The sequence below is a fragment of the Nestor notabilis genome, unplaced genomic scaffold, assembly GCF_000696875.1.
Source record: "Nestor notabilis isolate BGI_N333 unplaced genomic scaffold, ASM69687v1 scaffold4101, whole genome shotgun sequence".
NCBI classification, from domain to species: domain Eukaryota; kingdom Metazoa; phylum Chordata; class Aves; order Psittaciformes; family Psittacidae; genus Nestor; species Nestor notabilis.
The window spans coordinates 98-18,812 of record NW_009914982.1 but is presented as its reverse complement, the minus strand read 5'-3'; the positions used below and the strand labels follow the sequence as shown (position 1 = coordinate 18,812).

General features: G+C 38.1%; 1 protein-coding gene across 1 annotated transcript in view; it reads right to left on the bottom strand.

Moving 5' to 3' along the window:
- Positions 1-18,463, bottom strand: part of WDFY3 (WD repeat and FYVE domain containing 3) — a gene marked incomplete at its 5' end in the record, with an annotated part of 31,415 nt that extends 12,952 nt beyond the window's left edge. Inside the window, 18 exons of the mRNA XM_010023905.1 lie at positions 1,614-1,767; positions 2,533-2,639; positions 3,702-3,819; positions 4,648-4,767; positions 5,127-5,181; positions 5,880-5,960; positions 6,320-6,405; positions 6,786-6,906; positions 7,171-7,319; positions 8,197-8,360; positions 8,560-8,728; positions 11,084-11,137; positions 11,930-12,157; positions 13,071-13,148; positions 14,286-14,443; positions 16,278-16,460; positions 17,291-17,400; positions 18,234-18,463. Of these exons, the coding sequence (XP_010022207.1) occupies positions 1,614-1,767; positions 2,533-2,639; positions 3,702-3,819; positions 4,648-4,767; positions 5,127-5,181; positions 5,880-5,960; positions 6,320-6,405; positions 6,786-6,906; positions 7,171-7,319; positions 8,197-8,360; positions 8,560-8,728; positions 11,084-11,137; positions 11,930-12,157; positions 13,071-13,148; positions 14,286-14,443; positions 16,278-16,460; positions 17,291-17,400; positions 18,234-18,463 (2,365 nt within the window). The remainder of the gene's footprint in view (positions 1-1,613; positions 1,768-2,532; positions 2,640-3,701; positions 3,820-4,647; positions 4,768-5,126; positions 5,182-5,879; positions 5,961-6,319; positions 6,406-6,785; positions 6,907-7,170; positions 7,320-8,196; positions 8,361-8,559; positions 8,729-11,083; positions 11,138-11,929; positions 12,158-13,070; positions 13,149-14,285; positions 14,444-16,277; positions 16,461-17,290; positions 17,401-18,233) is intronic.
- Positions 18,464-18,715: the final 252 nt, after the last annotated feature.

Here is an 18,715-nt window from a genome sequence, read left to right as displayed (position 1 = left end):
GGGCTGGGCGGTGGGCTGCGTGGTTCCAAGTTGCTGGCTGGGCTTACACCATGACATAATGTACAGTCTTGAACTCAAAACCTTTATGTTTCCCCATCAAGTACATGATTATTTTGGTTTAATTTTTCTGCTTAAGTTTTGTCTTTTCTCTCCCCATCATGGGAAAGATCCACTGCAGTCCACAAAAGTTCATGAAAACATCAGCAAGTAAAATAGCCTTCAGCAATCATTGCAGACAGAATCTTGTTACATCAGTTGAGCTCACACCTAAGCAGCCAACCCTGCTATAGGGAACTGCTACCATAGCAGCTGCCCATTTTGCACCCAGAGGGCATGTAGTGACAGAACAAGGGGGCATGGCTTTAAACGGAAAGTGCGTAGATCTAAATTAGATTTTTAGGCAGAAATTCTTCACTATGAGGGTGGTGAGACACTGGCACAGGGTGCCCAGAGAAGTTGTGGCTGCTACATTCCTGGCAGTGTTCAAGGCCAGGTTGGACGATGCTTTGAGCAACCTGGTGTAGTGGGTAGGCGTTCCTGATCATGGCAGGAGGGTTAGAACTAGATGAGCTTTAAGGTCCCTTCCAGCCCAAATCGTTCTATGATTCTATGATTGTTCTGGTAATGGCCATATCCTTCTGTGTGAAATATACTTGGGAGAGGTTTTGTGGGGTGTTCTTTTGGTGTTGCTTTTGTTTTTGTAAGGTTGTGCTTTCAACCTCTTACAACACATTCTGAATAAGGTATTTGAGCCTGTTAAAACCTACAGCTTGATTAAGCTTCATTATTGCTCTTGGATTCACAGCACAGAGCTCAGAAAGGAAGAGCTTAATGCCACTGTTAACAGTGACATACATACTAAAGAACATGTATCTCCTATGGCCAATAGGAGTGAAATTTGGCTCCTGTTGAAGTAATCACTCTCACAAAAGCTAACTGTGACAGTTCAACAAAAACTTTAAGAATGCTTTAGGGGGAAGTTCTAAAAGTGAAGACTGTCAGATTTTGCAAAGCTTAAAAAAATACGCAAAAGTGGATGGTGAACACAATCATGGAGGAGCAAGTCACATGGAGAAAAATACAGATCAGAGAAACTCCAAGAAAACATGATTATCTGTCTGTATTGAGCTGGTAAAAAAAACCCAAAAATCAACTAAAATATGACACTCTGAACAAAAATCCTGTTTGGGTACTTCAGTATCTCACTCAGCAATTATCAGAACATTATAATTAACATTATCATTAACATATCATTAACTGCTTAAAATTAATATTCATTGCTTAAGAAAATATCTTCAGTCTGATAAATCTGGAAAAGTAAATCTGAGGTATCACAGAGGAAATAAGAATTCCTGCTACACCCCTCCCAATGAAATGATAAGTTCTGAATTATTCAGACTTTCAAATATGATACTGAATAAGCATGTAGTATCAGGAAATACCAGAAGTAGTCCTGCTTATCCTTTCACGTCAGAATATGCAAGTCATCTGTCATTTTCTCATGCAGTTAAACAGATCTTTTTCTGCCTGTATTATGATACACTTCTCTCACATCAGACTGTCTGGCACTGTTCTTGCACCCCTTGCAGCGCTATCAAGCTCTTTCTGCCTACCTAGGTCAAAATTGTTGGAATTGAGCAGGAACTCAGGGAGGTAGAAGAACTCTGGGATGAGCTCCTTCACGTCTGCCATGTTGTGCTTTGATGCTGAATACCAAGCCTCCCGTACGCTGTGAAACATTCGGTCAGCCAGGTCAAAGTGACCGCCCTGCGGGACAGAGCAAGAAGCATGTCAGCAGCAGAGCATCTCTCAGAACAGCAGATTTTGCCAAGAAGGCAAACCAGAACATCCTCTGCCTAATAAAGACACTATACAAGGTAGCATGATTCTTCCTCTAACACAACAGATTTAAACAGTTGCATTACTTTCTGGTACATAATAAGAGTAAACACTGAGATACAGATATATAGAATTTTAAGAAGAGAGTCATCTAGTCCCATTTCAAAGTTTAGACTCTTCTAGAGCAACACAAATATTTTTGCCTGCTGGGTTCTGTATAGGAAAATATTTGGCATGTAATGTTACAAACCCCATTACCCATCAAACTGGCAAACACTTCCAGGCTCTGCAAACATTTGTTTATTTTAGCACTGAGTAACTAAAATAGCTCTTTGGATAAACACATTCATTTAAAATAACAAGCTTTTCACTCCTCCAGTATAGAACTAAACAACTGGCATAAGATTCTTTCAACAACAGATGAAAAAAGAATGATGAGCAGTGTCATTATAAAACTTGCTCTGTTTTTTGTCTGCTATTCTGTTCCACATACATTCAATTCAAACTACAGGAAAAAAAGAAGTGAATTCTGTTATATCTTTTACAAAGAAACATCAAAAACCTCCCAGGCAATAACAACTTTGCTAAAAATATTTCTCCTACCATGTTTGATTAAAACAAAGCAGACTGGTCATATTTTTCACCTAGGTCTCAAATGAAAAGAAACATGAAGTGAAGTGATGCAATTTTTACCTGTAATCGTAAGAAAATCTGAGTAAAAGGCTCCATCCGAACAAGATAGGAAGCCACTATCATGGCCGATGAATAGTGGGTCCCATAGTGATAAGCTGGGGTTTCCCCTGTGGAAGATTAAAAAATCACAAATGTAGGACAAATAAAGCAGTTAAGTGACAGAATCAGTAGTACTTAAAAAAAGGGAAAATTAGTGCTACATTTTAATTATTTTGTGACTTTTGACATGTTTTGAATTGGAATTTTTAGTTTTCATTCTCAAGAATCTGAAAACTTTCTTGAGCCACCGCTTGAGTTTTGGCTGCAGTCCAGTAGCCCTAATTCAATGGGCTTCTTTTTCACTTTTAGTCTTATTGGTTACTGTGGCATTAAAGGCTTGAGTAGAAATAAGTCTCAGAATTCTTTGCTACAGAATTTGAACAGCTTTTACTTTCCTAATTTCCTGCCAAAAAGTCTTCATAAATACACTTAGAACATACTGATTCATTTCTAGAAATGAACTTCTTTGCCACCTGCTGTTTGATATAGAACAGTGCTGCAATAGTTGAACAGGCTTGTATCTTCAATAAAAGCACACAAGAAGAAATGTATTATGCAATAGATGCCTTGCCAAATACACAAGTTTTATTTTCAATACGTAAGAAAGCTCTAAAAGCAAGAATATGTAATTTAAGTGTACCTCATTTTGAGTCATTTGGTTTTCCTGAGAAAATGCTGTTTCCTTACAAAAAACACATGCATTAAGACAAGAAATGAAAAAGCTCAAGTACTATTAATGCAGAAGTACCTCTATTCCTTTGTACAACTTACTGTCTTACAGCAGCACTCAAACCTTATTAGCAGAGACAGCTGGTTGTATGCTTCCTATGCTTGCCCATTCTAGCCTTTAGACAATATTAAACTGTTCTGAATGTGTGACTGTTTTGTCTTCAGTTTTACATACAAACGAAAGGTGTCATTTGGATTTAAAACAAACAGCACACCAAGAAAACCAACCTCCCTTTGCTCTAATTTATTATTTGTTGGAGAGTCACTAAAAACCACAGTAGAGTTCTGCATATCCACATCCAGACTTCTTGACCCATAATACAAAAACCCGTAACCCCCTCTCATTATGCAGCCAGGCACACGGTCCATCTGCTCTTCCTGCTGGATGGATCATTGCTTACCATTGGGATCTTCCCAATCTTTGTATCGCTTCTTGTACTGGGCTAGCCTATCTTCTGTTTGAGCTCCCATAGGTTTGGCCAGGTTTCTGAATGTCTTGGGATTTGTAAGATCCAGTTCCTTTAAAAAATAAAACAGACACCGATTAAAAAAACCCAAAGAACAAAAATCCCCACCACAAACAGCAACAACACACAAAAAACAAACCAATCCTTTCAACACTACTGATTACTATATTTAACATCACATACCTCTGAAGGCTGTCATCTTTGCATCACAGCAGGCACAGTGTTGGATATGCTTAAAACAATCCTTTAGTCTGATCCAAGAGAGTCAGTGTTTTTTATTTTAAGTCACATCTGGGCTCTGGATAACTTTTACCCTGCTCTCCTCACCCTGTTCCCCAATTCCCGATAATTCTGTTATTGAATACTCCAGATGCACCCTTAACAATATCTTATGTCGTGGTCTGGCTGGTAGCAATGGCTACCTGCAAAAGCATTAATAGGATGTTTCCTCTTTTTCAAAAGCAAATGTTTCACCATGGGACCAGATTTCATAGTAGCCCCTACCACAGTCTTCTGGACAAGCATAACGTCCTTCTGGATATTCAGTAGAAAGTTAATGCAAAGACTTACAGGAACTGCTGCAACGCAGAGAGGCGACTGCCTTATAACAAGCTATGGATTCTGGCCCTAGCATGTGCAACAGGCCAATAATATCTGTAAACTCAGTGCAGGCAAGGACCTGCCCACATAGGACAGGACAGCCAGGAATCTCTAATACCCTACCCACTGAGAAATGTGAAGAACATTACAAAATAGATGAAATCAAACAACTGGTGATAAAGACAAGCCTCTCTTTTACCAAGGCAGTATGATCCAGCTGTAATACTTGCAAAACCTCCAACATATAAAAGATTACTGACAACACTGAAAAGATATTTACCTCTGAATCGTAGTCTGCGAGGATCCAGGGAAAGACAGGGTACTGCATGAGATCATTATAGGATCTGCCCGCCAGTGTGTTTAAGTGCATCAGGTACTGGAAGTTACTGATTTCTCCTCTCTTAAGGAAGACAGATAACAGCACTGTAAAGTGTTCACTTTACAACAATCAAATGTCTACGCTGTCAGACTGTTGAAGTGCTCAGCTGTCCCCAAACATACAAATCTTACTTCAACATTACAATGCTCACTCTTACTTTTACTACAGTCCCTCCTCTTGCATTTTCAATGGTAGAATCATTTCTTATGTGATGATGATTCCATAGAATACTACAAACTAAAATGCTAAGATACACTTTCTATAGTAGTATATTCTAAGTGTTCAAATAAAAGGATGCAACTTATGTGCGTTGATTAATTATGTAGCATTACAAAATGTGGAATTGAATAAAAGAACCCCCGCAACATTTTCATACTTACTTCCCATCTTTGAGTAACAGATTTTTCTCCCACTAAAGTGCTAAGCAAGCCAGACCTAATGGGAAGAAGAAAGTGCAATATCCGACTCAGCAGTAAGATCTGGGTTACATCTTCACAAGACAATCTAAAGTTTTAAGATTAAAACTTGTAAATTGTAATGATGAGAAAAATGGGGCTTTGTTCCTTTTTGCTCTAGCAATGCCTTTTTTTCATTTCTAAACACATACTGTTAAAATTATACACGTTGATCATGCAATTCAGTGCAAATACAAATGTATCTAACAGGGTGTTGATGGGGAAAATACTTTTAACAACTTGGACAAATCTAATAATGGCTTGGGCACTCCAATTCCTCTCAGAATGTGTCTGTATACCTGTAACGTTAATCCTGATAGCATATATTAATTAGTAAGAAGATATACCAATGCTGCCATTGGTATCAGTACATTTAAAATAACTGGAGCACAATATCAATAGTTATTTATTTTGGTAATGACCAATTTTAAATTGAGGTCACAGTACTCTCCAGTGAATCTTGACCTTAACACAAGCATAGAAGCACACAATGGTTTGGGTTTGAAAGGACCTTAAAGCTCATCTAGTTATAACCCCCCTGCCATGGGCAGGGACACCTTCCACTGACCAGGTTGCTCAAAGCCCCATCCAGCCTGGTCTTCATGCATCATTTATTTGAAAACATCATTTACTGGAAACTGATGAGCTATACAGCTTGTGAAGAACAGAATCACTTACCCTTGCTCTACGCTGGTGTTTGGTCTCTGCCCAGACACTGACTCTGAACTATCAGTTAGAGATGGCACCACAGCCAAAAACCTGAATCAGTAGTTAAAAGGAGATTAAGATTAGTGTTTCTGTCCTTGGTATGTCATCTTCCTAGAAATAGTGTGCACTTAATACAGTTACAGACCTCGTTTTGAGCAGCTACGTAACATCTTAAACAAAATTGGAATGACCTTTTTGTCACTGGACACCCCCCAAGTTTCACATGCGGGCATTAGTGCCTCCTAGTGGTTCCTTTGTGCAGCACTGAGTTGTTATCAGGTCATCCACTGCCTCACACTCATTGCTCTTGCGAACTACTTCTGGGGTTTAGGTCACTGTAGGCTCAAGTATGGCTCAACACAGATATTTGTAAATAGTCAGATTAAATATTCTAACTTATTTTACAATACCTTTGATAAACTTTGTTTCTAACCCCTTTTTGGAAAGCCAGAAGATAGTTTCGTCCGTCTCCTGAGAAAACTTCAACTGCAATTGGCTGAAAACAAAGAGGACAATCCCATGTCAACACTAACACATTTATTTGCTTGTCACCTCTGAAGGTCAGGTACAGACCTTTAGTCATACTCTACTACATCTGACACCAAATTATGTTGAAGCAGACTTTGCTTAGTGCAGCCTATGATGCTTTATTTTTGTAACACTAAAATTCACTAAAATACACCCAAATAAACTGACCCAAGGTAAGCCAAATATTCAAACAAGGATGCCCAACTTAAGCACTCAAATTTCAACACAGTGAATACCTTCAGTTTCAAAATGTTGATCAATTATGTATTTATTTTACTTTTAAAAAATGACAACATTGTCAAAAAAATCCAAGTTGGCTCCTCAATCCAAATATGGTGCCCAAGTTACCTGTAAAAGGTATCTCCTTTTATGTACTTCCTTGATATCTTCATATGCAAATATGCTGCATGTTCTTTTGAGTTGACTTGGACCTTGCCTTGCTCCCCGAGGTATGATTGGCTCATGCATCCTGTAAATGAGCATAAACAAGCAAGAGAGAAGTGATTAAAAAGAAGATAATTTAGAAGAATTATTCTCTCAATCCATATGAGAGTCCAGGTACAGAAACAGCTGATTTTCATGATATACACTGAGCAATTTGTGAGCAGAGAGAAAACTGTTCCTGAGGTCCTTCTGAATCCAACACTATTTTGGAGCTGACTCCTCCAAAATATCAGTAATACTTCTTGTTCAGCTATTAAAGATTGAAGAAACTCTCTATTAATCTACTCACTTTGGAGGCAGTGTCTCAATATCCCGTATTTCTCTGGTAGCTGTCATGGTAAACCCATCAATGACATAGAAGTGCTCTTTCCCAAAGAGAAGCAGCCCTTCGCTGGTGTCAAGGCCCTGAACCCGAGCACAGCGGTACATATGCTGAATCTGTAATGGAAAGCAGACACTTAGCAAAAACATGTTAAGGAGTTCAGGCTCAGACTGTTACTTTGTCAGAACAAGCCCCAGACACTGCTTTATCACTTGTAGATACAGCAAAAACTCTGCTATTTTCCCCCTTATCAGACATATACCTAATTCCTGTGATTACCAACTGGGAAAGAAGTTAAATAAAGCCTCCTCTGTGATTATAGATTCATATATTACAACTTATCCTCTTGCACCATGCTTCTTGAGAATATTTTAGAACCTGTAGCCCACTCAGCTATGATCACAAATGTATTTACTGGTATACTTTAGACACACAAAGCCTGAAGTACCAAATACACAGCACAGTTGCTCAACACTGTTCTTGGAGATAAAACACTACCAAGGTTTTTCATTCCAATGAAGGGAACAAGTTCCATATATGTATTTTCAACATATGCTCCACCCCTAGTAGTGTTCAAGGCTAGGTTGCATGGAGTCTTGAGTGACATGGTCGAGTGTGTGGTGTCCCTGCCCATGGCAGGGTGTTTGGAACTACATGACCTTAAGGTCCTTTCCAACCCTAACTATTCCATAGAATTAAGCTGACAGTATAATAATCCAAGTATGGGATAGCTTGTAGCTTTTGCTTCAGGACAGACTCTTTTTTCTCTAGCAGGCAGAAAGAAAGAAATTGAACATTTCCAGCACAGGATTTTCAGCTGAGATCCTCTTGGAACCACAGCACGCATTTGGTTTCAAGAAAGAAGCTGATGAAATATTAACCAAATTCAGCTGTAGGTCAGTGAAGTTATTTAGGACAATTATTTGTGCTTGCAGCATGTAAGGCAGAAATTACAACACAGTAAGTGCTTAGTGTGTTTGAAGTACACAGTACCTTCTCTCCTTCTTCAAGAAGTCGAAGCAAAGTTGTATTGTCAGTCTTTTCCTCTTCATCAATTGAACTCCCCTCAACAATTTGATCCTGTGATTGTTCCTGGCTTTCATCATCTCCTCCATCAGGAGCAGAACGAGATCTTTTCAGGGGAGGCTTCACCAGGCCTGGAAAAGAACAGATAGATAAATAAAAACCTGACACACCAAAAAGTCACTTCGCAAAACTTACTGAACTTTTAAATTACTGATGTAATGCTAAGACCTTAAAACAGGAGTCCTACAGGACCTTTATACAAAAGCATGAGAAGATATAAAGGCAGATAAATATACAGAAACTATTCAGGACAAAACAAAACAATCTAACCTTTGACTCTTGCAATAGTGTCCTCCCCATGTTCTGGCTCCTGCTGAGTTGTTTCACCCACTGTGTTCTCTTCTATAGCATCCTGAAAGACTGCCGGGTTCCCAGAAGCCAGGCGCATGTAGTACTCCTTACTGTCATAACTTATAGCTCTTCGGTAACGAGCAGGTTTCTTTGAAATAATTGAAGAAATCACTTGGTCAGTCAACTCCTCACTCCAGTGATTGTATATCAGGAATACTGTGTGCAGCACAGTGCAAGCCCATCAAGTGCTTTGTGCGTGTGTAGTCATACAACAACACAGACAAAACCAGAGACTCTTCAGTAGATCTAATCTGTCAGCTAAATTGCCACTTACTTCAGCCACTCTAGTAACAATGGGGTTCAAGAACTGCCTGCAGATAAACCTACCACATGGGAAATAAGAAGTGTGGCCAGTATGTTATGAACTGTCATGAAAGGCTGGGATACTTGTGACTGATACATCAGATAGACATTTTATCGTCTTTCGTAACTCCCTACAACATATGCAGCTTATTCATTAGCCAGATGATTTCTCTGCTAGGCAACAGTTTGAATAAAAAGTTGCCTCAAGGAAAGATACAGATATGTGGAAGTTGGTATGAACTAAAAGCATCCAGGGGCAGGCTTTAAGGCTCACACTTCTTGATCAATTCAGTTGTTTCTTTTCCAGTAAAGATTCTGATGGTTTGTGGGTAGGAGACCTGCACGAGTATCCATTTAACCAAAGTAATTCTTTGAGCATTGTCTGTACCTTTAGGTGATGACAATGGATTATGAACATTTCAATATGGTGGTGGTGGTGTGGTGGGTTGTTTTGGTTTTGTGGTTTGTTTTGTTTGTGGTTGGTTTTGTTGAAGGCTTTTTTTTGTGGGTTTTTTGATTGTGGGGTTGGTTTGTTGTTTTGGTTTTTTTCCTTTGTCCATCCCATCCCCTACCACAGGCTAATTCTTACATTCCTCACTTGATTATGGAGGTAACATTTGAAATAGAAGAACTACATGAGGACAATAAATATGTCAAAATGATGACAGGAGAAGATAAAAGAGGTATTAAAGAGCCAAGAGCCTTTCCAAAATTGAAACACACTGATACACATGGATGGATGAAAACCCATTGATTTTATACTGCAGTTGAAAGTTTTCTTCTCTACTGTTTAACCCCACCCTCAAACTCTAGAAAGCTTTGTGAATGTGTTCAGTTCTCCACCAGAAATAATTTTTTGTTTTGTAGCATTATTTCCCATAAATTTCAAAATTAGGTTGGGTTAATTAAAAATATTATTACTATAAATCCAATTGACTGTTTTACATTATGTAGAATTGTAGAATATCACTGACACTCCAATCAAGATTTTCCCTTGTCCATTTTTGCACGGAAATACATAAAACGTGGGTTGGTTTTTTTCGTTTGGGGTTTTGTTTTGTTCATCTGTATGATAGTATAGTGAGAAACTAAACGACCCATAAAATCAAACTAGCTTTATTACAAATGGATGCTCGGGATGACAAAGAGATTAAGATGAGCAACACAGAGATTTATTATTTCAGGGCAAACTGGCTAAGCCCCCAAATAAAAAATTTAAGGCACTGTGATCTAATTTGCTCACTTATGTTCAACTAAGTCTTTACTCTTTATCATCATGAAAATGCCACTTAAAGGATGCTTAAAACCTCTGTGGAAGCAACTTACGTATAGCCTACAGAGAGAAATCCTAACTAGCACCTAACTGCTACCATGAATAAAGGAAAACAGTAACTATTTATATCTGATATTCTGTATAACAGAATTACTTCCATTTATACATATTAGTTTATTGTTGAATGTAATTCAAAATGAGTGAACACACATTACACATTGTACTTAGTGATGGGCAAGACTGCAAATGTAATTAACAGAGAAGCAGCATAATACTGAGAGGCTTGTAGAGAAGCCACTTCCAAACAAGTCTGTTATTTTCAACTCAGGATTCATATTTTTTAAACAAATGTATATATTTCATTAATAGTAAAAATGAGGAGAAGAGTCAGCTGAGACAGAATTAATATGGGCACTAACAGAAGTAAGTCTGTTACAGCTCATTATAGCCAAAAAGGAGCAAAACTGCTCACCGGATTCTCTCTTAGAAAGAAACACTTAACTTTTCCGGTAAGTGCTTCCGAGTGATTATATTGCCCATTACTAAACATGTTCCATCGACCATTAGTTCAGATCCCAAAGCCACAACACTTCGCACAGTGAGAACAGTGATAGCACAGCCCAACACAGCCTGTTAGTGTGCAGCAAGGAAGGTAAGATCTACAGAAAATTTTATTATATGAAGGCTGAGAAGAGCACAGTAACATCTTCTAAAGTGATTACTGAAAAAACCTTTAGGCCTGGAAATATTTACTGAAAGAGCAAGTTGAAAGCCAAACGTAGAAGCCTTGTTAAGATTGCCTAACATGCAGGAGGAAAAAAGTTGTATTTATTTCACATTCTTTCAGTCAGTGTATGTATTCTTTACCTTTTGAGGAATGGTATCATCAGATGTCTCAGGAAGTCTACTTGAGAAGTCAGACTGAAAACAGGGCATCAATTATATAAGCATCAGAGAAAGAACACTTTTGAGAAGAATGTATGATGGCATGTTCATCACTTTGTGTGAATTAGACTGTCACTACAGCTATTGTGTGTCAGATTGCAAGCAGATAAATATACCTAAGGGTTTAAAACTGGCTGAATGCTACTTTTTGTTTGTTTTTTTTAAGTACTTTGGCACTCACACTTGAGGAAAAAGATCCTGCATGCATGACCCCATGCCTGAAAAGACACAATAAACACTGCTCCATTTCTTAAAAACGGTGTTGCAAAATTAACAGGAGCTAACTGTCAAGCTTTCAAAGGCCACGTGCATTTCTGCTACACAGCCCATGTTCATATTCTTGGACAGATGAAAATACGTTTCATAAACGCACCCAAAGCAAGGCCCATGAACTGGCTTCAGATCACTGTTTACCATGTTACTTAGCATAAGGCTGAGAACTCAGACTGAAACCTCCCATAGTTATGGTACTCCTCCACCTCCAGAGGTTTGTGAAGATGCTGCTACTGTGCACTGGCATGACCACTTAGCTGACGCAAGCACACCTCATCTTATGTTGTAATTGCTAGGCTTTGAGTGCACTTAGTTTTGAGCTGAGTGATTCAGTCCCTTCCCTAAATATACTACGAGGAACAACTCGACCTCACCAACCAGCTAGGATGTACCAGGTAATACCAGAGTAAAATATGTTTCTTACAATAAACTTAGAAAAATACAGATTTTACAACAGGCCATAAAATTACCCATCACAAAATCTTGACTACTTACCAGTACGTTTGCTTCTTGCTCAGCTTCAGGCATGTATGGATACTGAACGTAAAACATGTCATTTCGCACCATCTTTTTCCTCATTCTGCAGGGACCCTCAGTCATCTCCAACATCCACTTGTCAAGATGGGAGCCAATGGGGGGACCCCACAAACCTCGTTCTCGTAGTAACTCGTATTCAATTTGAGACCACTCTTCTGTCACATATTTTAACGCATTCTGCTGACGCTGAATACAAAGACATTTGTAGATGCATCAGGATTCATGCTTTCATGCCTGTCTCTGATGTGAGCAGAGACATTTTCACAGGAAAATATGTAAGAATAATTCTAGCAGCATTTTTTAGTGTGCCTTAATGAGATTTCTTAATGAATTTCTAAACAGCAAATATGAAAGAAATGTAACACTAAGCCACTGATTTTGAAAAAGGATTTTAAGAATGAAAACAAAAATTGTTTTGGAAGCCTTCCCTGACTGTACTTACATTGGAGAAAGAAGTTAAATGAAGCAAAGTTTGGTGATTGTTTTTTTAACTAATTACTTTCAATGACTTGTCTTTCTCATAAGCCGATTTCTTAAGATTTATAGCATGCAGTTCAGCAACTAGTTTGAACTAAAGGTCTTTGGGGATATTTGAAAGAAACCACAGGGTGCAATGATTTCATTCTAGAAGGCACAGAGCAGCCACTTTCTATCACTGTATGATTTAGGAAAAGTACCATAAAATTTTCTTTGTGTTACTGTAAAACACAGTGGGTGTTTGTACTAGTGTATGTACACAGTATTTCTCCACATCTTCTCTGAAATTTTTGTACAATGTTTTAGAAAGACACCATACTCTAGTATATTTCCAATCTCTTTTTTTTTTCCCCCACACACTTCTAAGGAAAGACTAATTAACCTTCTTGAAAAAAGTTAAGATTTAACATGTAATATTGATACAAGAATTTTCATCTAACACCATATCCAAATGAGTTTCCTCACTTATTTGATTGCATTTAAAAAAACTTTAAAATAACAACTATATCTAAACATTCAAGCATTTCACCAATGACAGCCAAATATTTTTATGAGAAATGGGATCAGTCTAACCTAACAGGTGAAAATATCAGTGTCAGGTAATGAATCCTCTGAACCTTACCTCCTGATATTCCTTATACTGCATATCAACCAGGTCCCGAACCACTGCAATGTGAGTAAACATCCACTGGGAAATTTCCTAGTACAAAGGTAAGAGGACAGGCAGAAAGACACTTAATAAAAGAAGATTTTGATTAAATGAAAAGCCTATGAATACATCACTTTGCTAAACTTGCTTGAAAAGGATTGTTTCTTGGACAAATAAAATTACTTACATGATGAATTTCAACCTATTGCATGCAACAATATTTAAGGTTTTGTTTTGTTTGGGGTTTCCTGGCAAATATTTGGAAAATATTCCAAAACACATAACAGTTCAGAACATTCCCAAAGAGCTAAGGATTGGCACTGACAAATATCACTACTTTTCCCTATTTCCTTTCAAGTAATACTTTGTGGATGCTGCCTAGTTTGTAGGAAATTCTCAACACACTCAGCACTCCTCACTCTGTACTGCATTATACCTGTTTTCACTTACCGCTCCCTATACTGATACGCCCAGCAATGGCGCCTGTCAGCTCAGTTTGTGAGCTTCTTCCTCTTCACAGAATCATAGAATCATCAGGATCAGAAGGGACCTCTGGAGATCATCCAGTCCAACTCCCCTGCCAATGCACTTTCAAAACCTCTCTTTCAAATATGCCTCAAATATGTTATACTAACTCTTGCAATGCCCCATTAGGTACTGTCCTGCTGAGAGCACCACTGCTGTGCTAGTCTGGTCTAATATTTTTTCTTAAATTTAGTTATTTTTTTAAAGCAAGCAGGTTTATAAAGTGAATGTCCAATTCTACTGCCACATACTGTTTTGTTGAACTCTTCTCTGCAGTACAATAAAAACAGTGCAAAGCAGCACTTGTTCAGCCATGATACATACACACTCATAAATGGATTTTTTCCATCCTAGAGGCAGGATGGAAAGAAGGACAAGCATCAGTCTTACAGATTCCATTCCAGAACAGTAGTGCAAACTGAATTTAAGACCCAGATTATCAAAACATTAGAGTTTTAACTCTTGGCTTAACGTAGATGCACCTACTAGATTAGGACACACAAAAGCTGTCCAGAAGCTGTCCAGTCTGGATATTCAAAAAGAGGAATGAAATCCAAGCACTAGATGTCATTTCATACTCTGCAGGATTCCTTAGATACACCACATACCCTGAACACACATCGCTGAATTTTAGACTGCATGTTATTAATTGATAGAAAGTACCTGTGTAGAGAGGTTGTGTTTATTGAGTCCACTCTCCTTGCGGTTTCTCCTTGAACCAGTTAGTTTAGAGAGTCCAAACCCACTGCTAACTCGTGAAAGTTTGGACTGTGTGGTTGGAACCAAAGCCTCCCCTCTACTGATGCATTTCTTCTCATGAGCTGAAAAAACAAAAAGAAAGTGTTTGGGGCACTTTTGAGATGGATTTCTTTCACCCTTCCCCCCGTTATATTTTGGTTTTTTTTTTTTTTTAAAGAGAATAACCTTTTCTGCTGCTTTAAAAAGGTGGGATTAGGGTGGCTTTGGGAGTGTGTGCATGTGTTTTGTTTGTTTGTGGGTTTTTCTTGTTACTTAAGAGTGCCCAGCAGCACTCACATTTACATCAAACATTCATGACTTCTATGACGGAAGATCCCCAGGTGAAATCTGGGAATTGCTTGCGTTTTGACATGAAGCATGACAAACAGATTTACTACTCATTTTATTGATTATTGAAATCAGGGTCCATGAGCTATGAATGCTGTCCTCATCTGAAGAGATGAAAACCAACTATGTATTAAAAAAAAAAAAAACCACCAGATCATCACCTAGTCTCCCCTGTACCCCACCAACTTCAGTTTTGCCATTTCACGCTCCTTAAAGAACAAAGGGCATTCCAAAGAAGGGAGACAGCACCCAGAGAAATATTTTTTTCTCAAGACAGTTATAAAGATAACAGAATTTATATCATTTATGTTATAAACAGTAGACACTTGTGGAAAAAAAAATAAAAAAGAATGCAGCTGAGCATCGTGTCTCTACCCAAAAAGCAGCTACAACATGACCCCACTAACCAATCTGGCAGCAAAATATGCTGTATTGAGCTGAGAAGCTAAGTGGGCCTACTTCACCTTTTTGCGCACACAAAGCAATCCCAGCTGATAGTCAACTCCACAGGACTGGTGTGCTTACTTTAAAACTGAAGTTAAAAAAAAAGAATCACAGCTTAGTTCAGCTCTCTCAACAGTTTAACATTCTCCTGATATTCAGCTAATGTATCGTATTGTGTATTAGTTACCTTTGATTTAGAAAGTACATGCTCACATTCCTCATTGTTTTAATATGCTTCATTTTTAAGCTTGCTTTCTCTTCCTTTAAAATCACTACTACTTTCTTATAGCAATAATTTCTCCTAAGATCTTTCATTCTACTCAAAACATTTCTGCAGATATACTGACTATGAGGGAGATACTGGAAACTTGAGCAAACATCAGACAGGATTAAAGCACATCCAGAAATGGAGAGACCGCAAAAAACCCCAAGTATTGCAAGTTCGCAAAAATGCTTTCTGTACATCCAGGTTAACCTCAGTTATTTTAGAGCTCTGTAATCATCAAAGGAGTCACGTCTATAGAATTTTATTACCTGCTGTCTAAACTCTAACTAATTCAGTCCAGCAACAGTTGGCCTTCTTTACTACATGGGCACAGAGCTAACTTGTGCTTAACTTGTTGTCCACCAGGATTCCCAGGTCCTTTTCCTGCAAAGCTGCTTCCTAACAGATTTCCAAGACGAGAAGTATCACTGCTGCTAGAGAAGAAATGTTCTGCCCCACATTTCCAATCTTATCACCAGACCGAGAGTTTGCAGGCTGCACCCAGACATGCTCAAGAGGGGTCCTGAGAATGGTAACACAGATCATGCTAATCCAAATGTTCGTGAGAAGGAGCTAAATAGCTCCATCACTAATCCACAGTATGCTAGTTGGCACGCGCTGCCTCAGAAATACAAGACATTGTTGAGATCACCAACACTGCTGAATAAAGGTCCTACGTGCAGAGGATTGTAAGTGCATCTTATATACAGTAAAGTTTCTGAGTGAGAGATGTTAAAAAAAGACAGTTTAGAGTACTTACTGCAACACAAAAGCTAAGCCCGTATTAAAACATCCAGTGCGTATCATTCACCTCAGGGAAATCTACCATTCAGGATAGATAAATCCTGAGTTAAACTTACCCAAATGATTCTGCCAACACTTTAAACTTGCTTCCTCAATAAAAGGTCTTGCAACAGTTATATCCACTTGGCCACGATCATTGACAGGTAGCGTCACTTTGAAAACTTCTTCTAAAACCTGTTTTTTACTATGGATCAGCTCTGTCCACACTCTGTTTATAGCTTTTAAAAGAAGCTGGCGACCTGTGTAAGTACAAGATCACAAACAGTAAGTTCTCTATGGTGCTTATAGAATTGTTAATTTTACAGTAGTGAACTGAATAATTTCTGCAATTATACTCTAGTTTCTTCCCCTCTTAAATGACTCGTACAATGCCTTTGACCAGACTGTCTTTTTCTGCCATTGATGTTCTATCAGAAAGTATCTAACAGATAATTTTGACAATTTTTTCTCTGTGAATCTGAAACAGTGGCTCTGATTAGTTATTAACAAAATTGAGATTTAAAAAAATCTTATAGAAGTTTATTTCTATAAACACATATATAATTCCACACATACATTACACTTAATACTTTTACATATGACTATGCACAAGTACACACCTGCATAAATAGTAAATATATGCATTAATTAAAATTAAAAATCACTGCATCCTTTCTCCACAGCTAGTTCATAAATTTCCTTTGAGTGAAAGATCCTGAGGATGCCACTGAATAATAATTTAATCAGTTATTTCTTCCCTATGCTTATGTAAGATCCAGTTGATACAAACAATGGTGCACAACTAAAATGATCCATTTCTATTGCATTCAACTCAATGCATATAAAACAGTATCTCTAATTCTGGTGCATGTCCAGAAAACAATGATGACCTCTTGCTATTTCAACAGAACAGTAACTAACCCTGGATATCTGTCTTGGTATTTTAATCTACTTTTAATATTGTTATACACCCCGTCCCATCCCACAATCTCCTCTCCCCAGCCCAAGGAGTAACTAGGGTAAAAGACTAGTGATGACAATACAGAAGTAGCATTAGAAGGTATCTGTGGCTTTGTCATTCTCATATTACCTTCACTGACATCTTGATTGTAGACTCCATCTGGTTCTATATCAGAGGGGATCATAATGTGCCAAGTTGTCATCCTCGCTTCTGCTTCCAATCCAAACCCATCAACGTTGCTACAAATACACAACCAATTAATAACACCAGGGGAAAAAAACACCCAAAAAACCCCAAACCAAAACCAAGCTAAAGCATTTGATTCCCTGTGACAGAATCACAGAGATTAATGCGTGCTATGACAGCACATATCTTCACTTCTGTCCAGGACTTGAGTTCTGATAATCTACAGTCACAAGCTGAACTGAAGGTTTATAAAATATGACACACCACAGACACTGGTGGTGGTAAAGGAAGATGATAATATTTGAAGAAGCAGATGAGGCTACAAATAGCATTAAAGTTTCTGATGACAATTCTTCCCTGGTGTCTTCGGATGAAACACAAGTTGTAGGCAGGCATTTTCAGCAATGCAGAAAAGTTGGTGTCTACAGCATTTGTTATGGGCATCTGATTTAATACCTGGCTGGACTTATTCAATGCTATACATCCAAGTACTAAATACAGAATTTGTATTAAATAGTTCAATAGACCATAAATCTAGTGACAGATCCCTTTGACTATTAATTACTTACGCTAGTGTTTCTCTCTACCCTGAAAACATTTCAAATTATCAAAGAGTAACAACAAATGGATAGATAAGCATTTGTGTCAGTATTTTTAAATACTTCTGTAAAAGGAGATAAAAACATTCTCTGTATCTGTGCTCCTCAAACTTAATTTTGTTTCAAAATGAATCACTTAAGCTTGCTTGTATTTCACTGGCTGAAAAGTTATTAACAGTCATTCAGAATTTGCTGATTTATTTGCAAGGTGAGTGCTGAGAGAGAACAGGTCACCTTAATACTTCACAGCCCTGGTTCTGCAATGAACTTCTGTCTAAGATACTTACCTTCCCACATGCAGATTAATCAAGCAGTGAGCTAGGCAGCTGATGAACTCTTGATCATGATTTCCAGGTCCCAGAATTAAGTTCCTGTTCACAGTAAGGACCCTTAGGGAATCAAGGAGAGCCACTTGCTGAGGAACAGTTTTGTGTGCCCTTGAGAACTGGTACAAGATGGTCCTGTTCAGGCAGTGATATATAGCATCCAGCGATAGTCCCTGAGATCTTCTTTTTGACTAATGCGAAGTGAAAAAACCCACAATCAGATAGTACCAGAAAATCAATTTATTGACATGCAATCTTCCCTTGAATTGAGCCATGCTCATTTTTTTAAATTGGTATTTTACTAAGAGAGTTAATTCCATAAAATTCAAGGATTGAAATGACATTAATACATGCTGATACACTTTTAACGTTAACATCCATAACGATGCTGGTGATTTCTAACACTAAAAGTCTTATAACAGTCTCAAATAAAAGTCCATGAG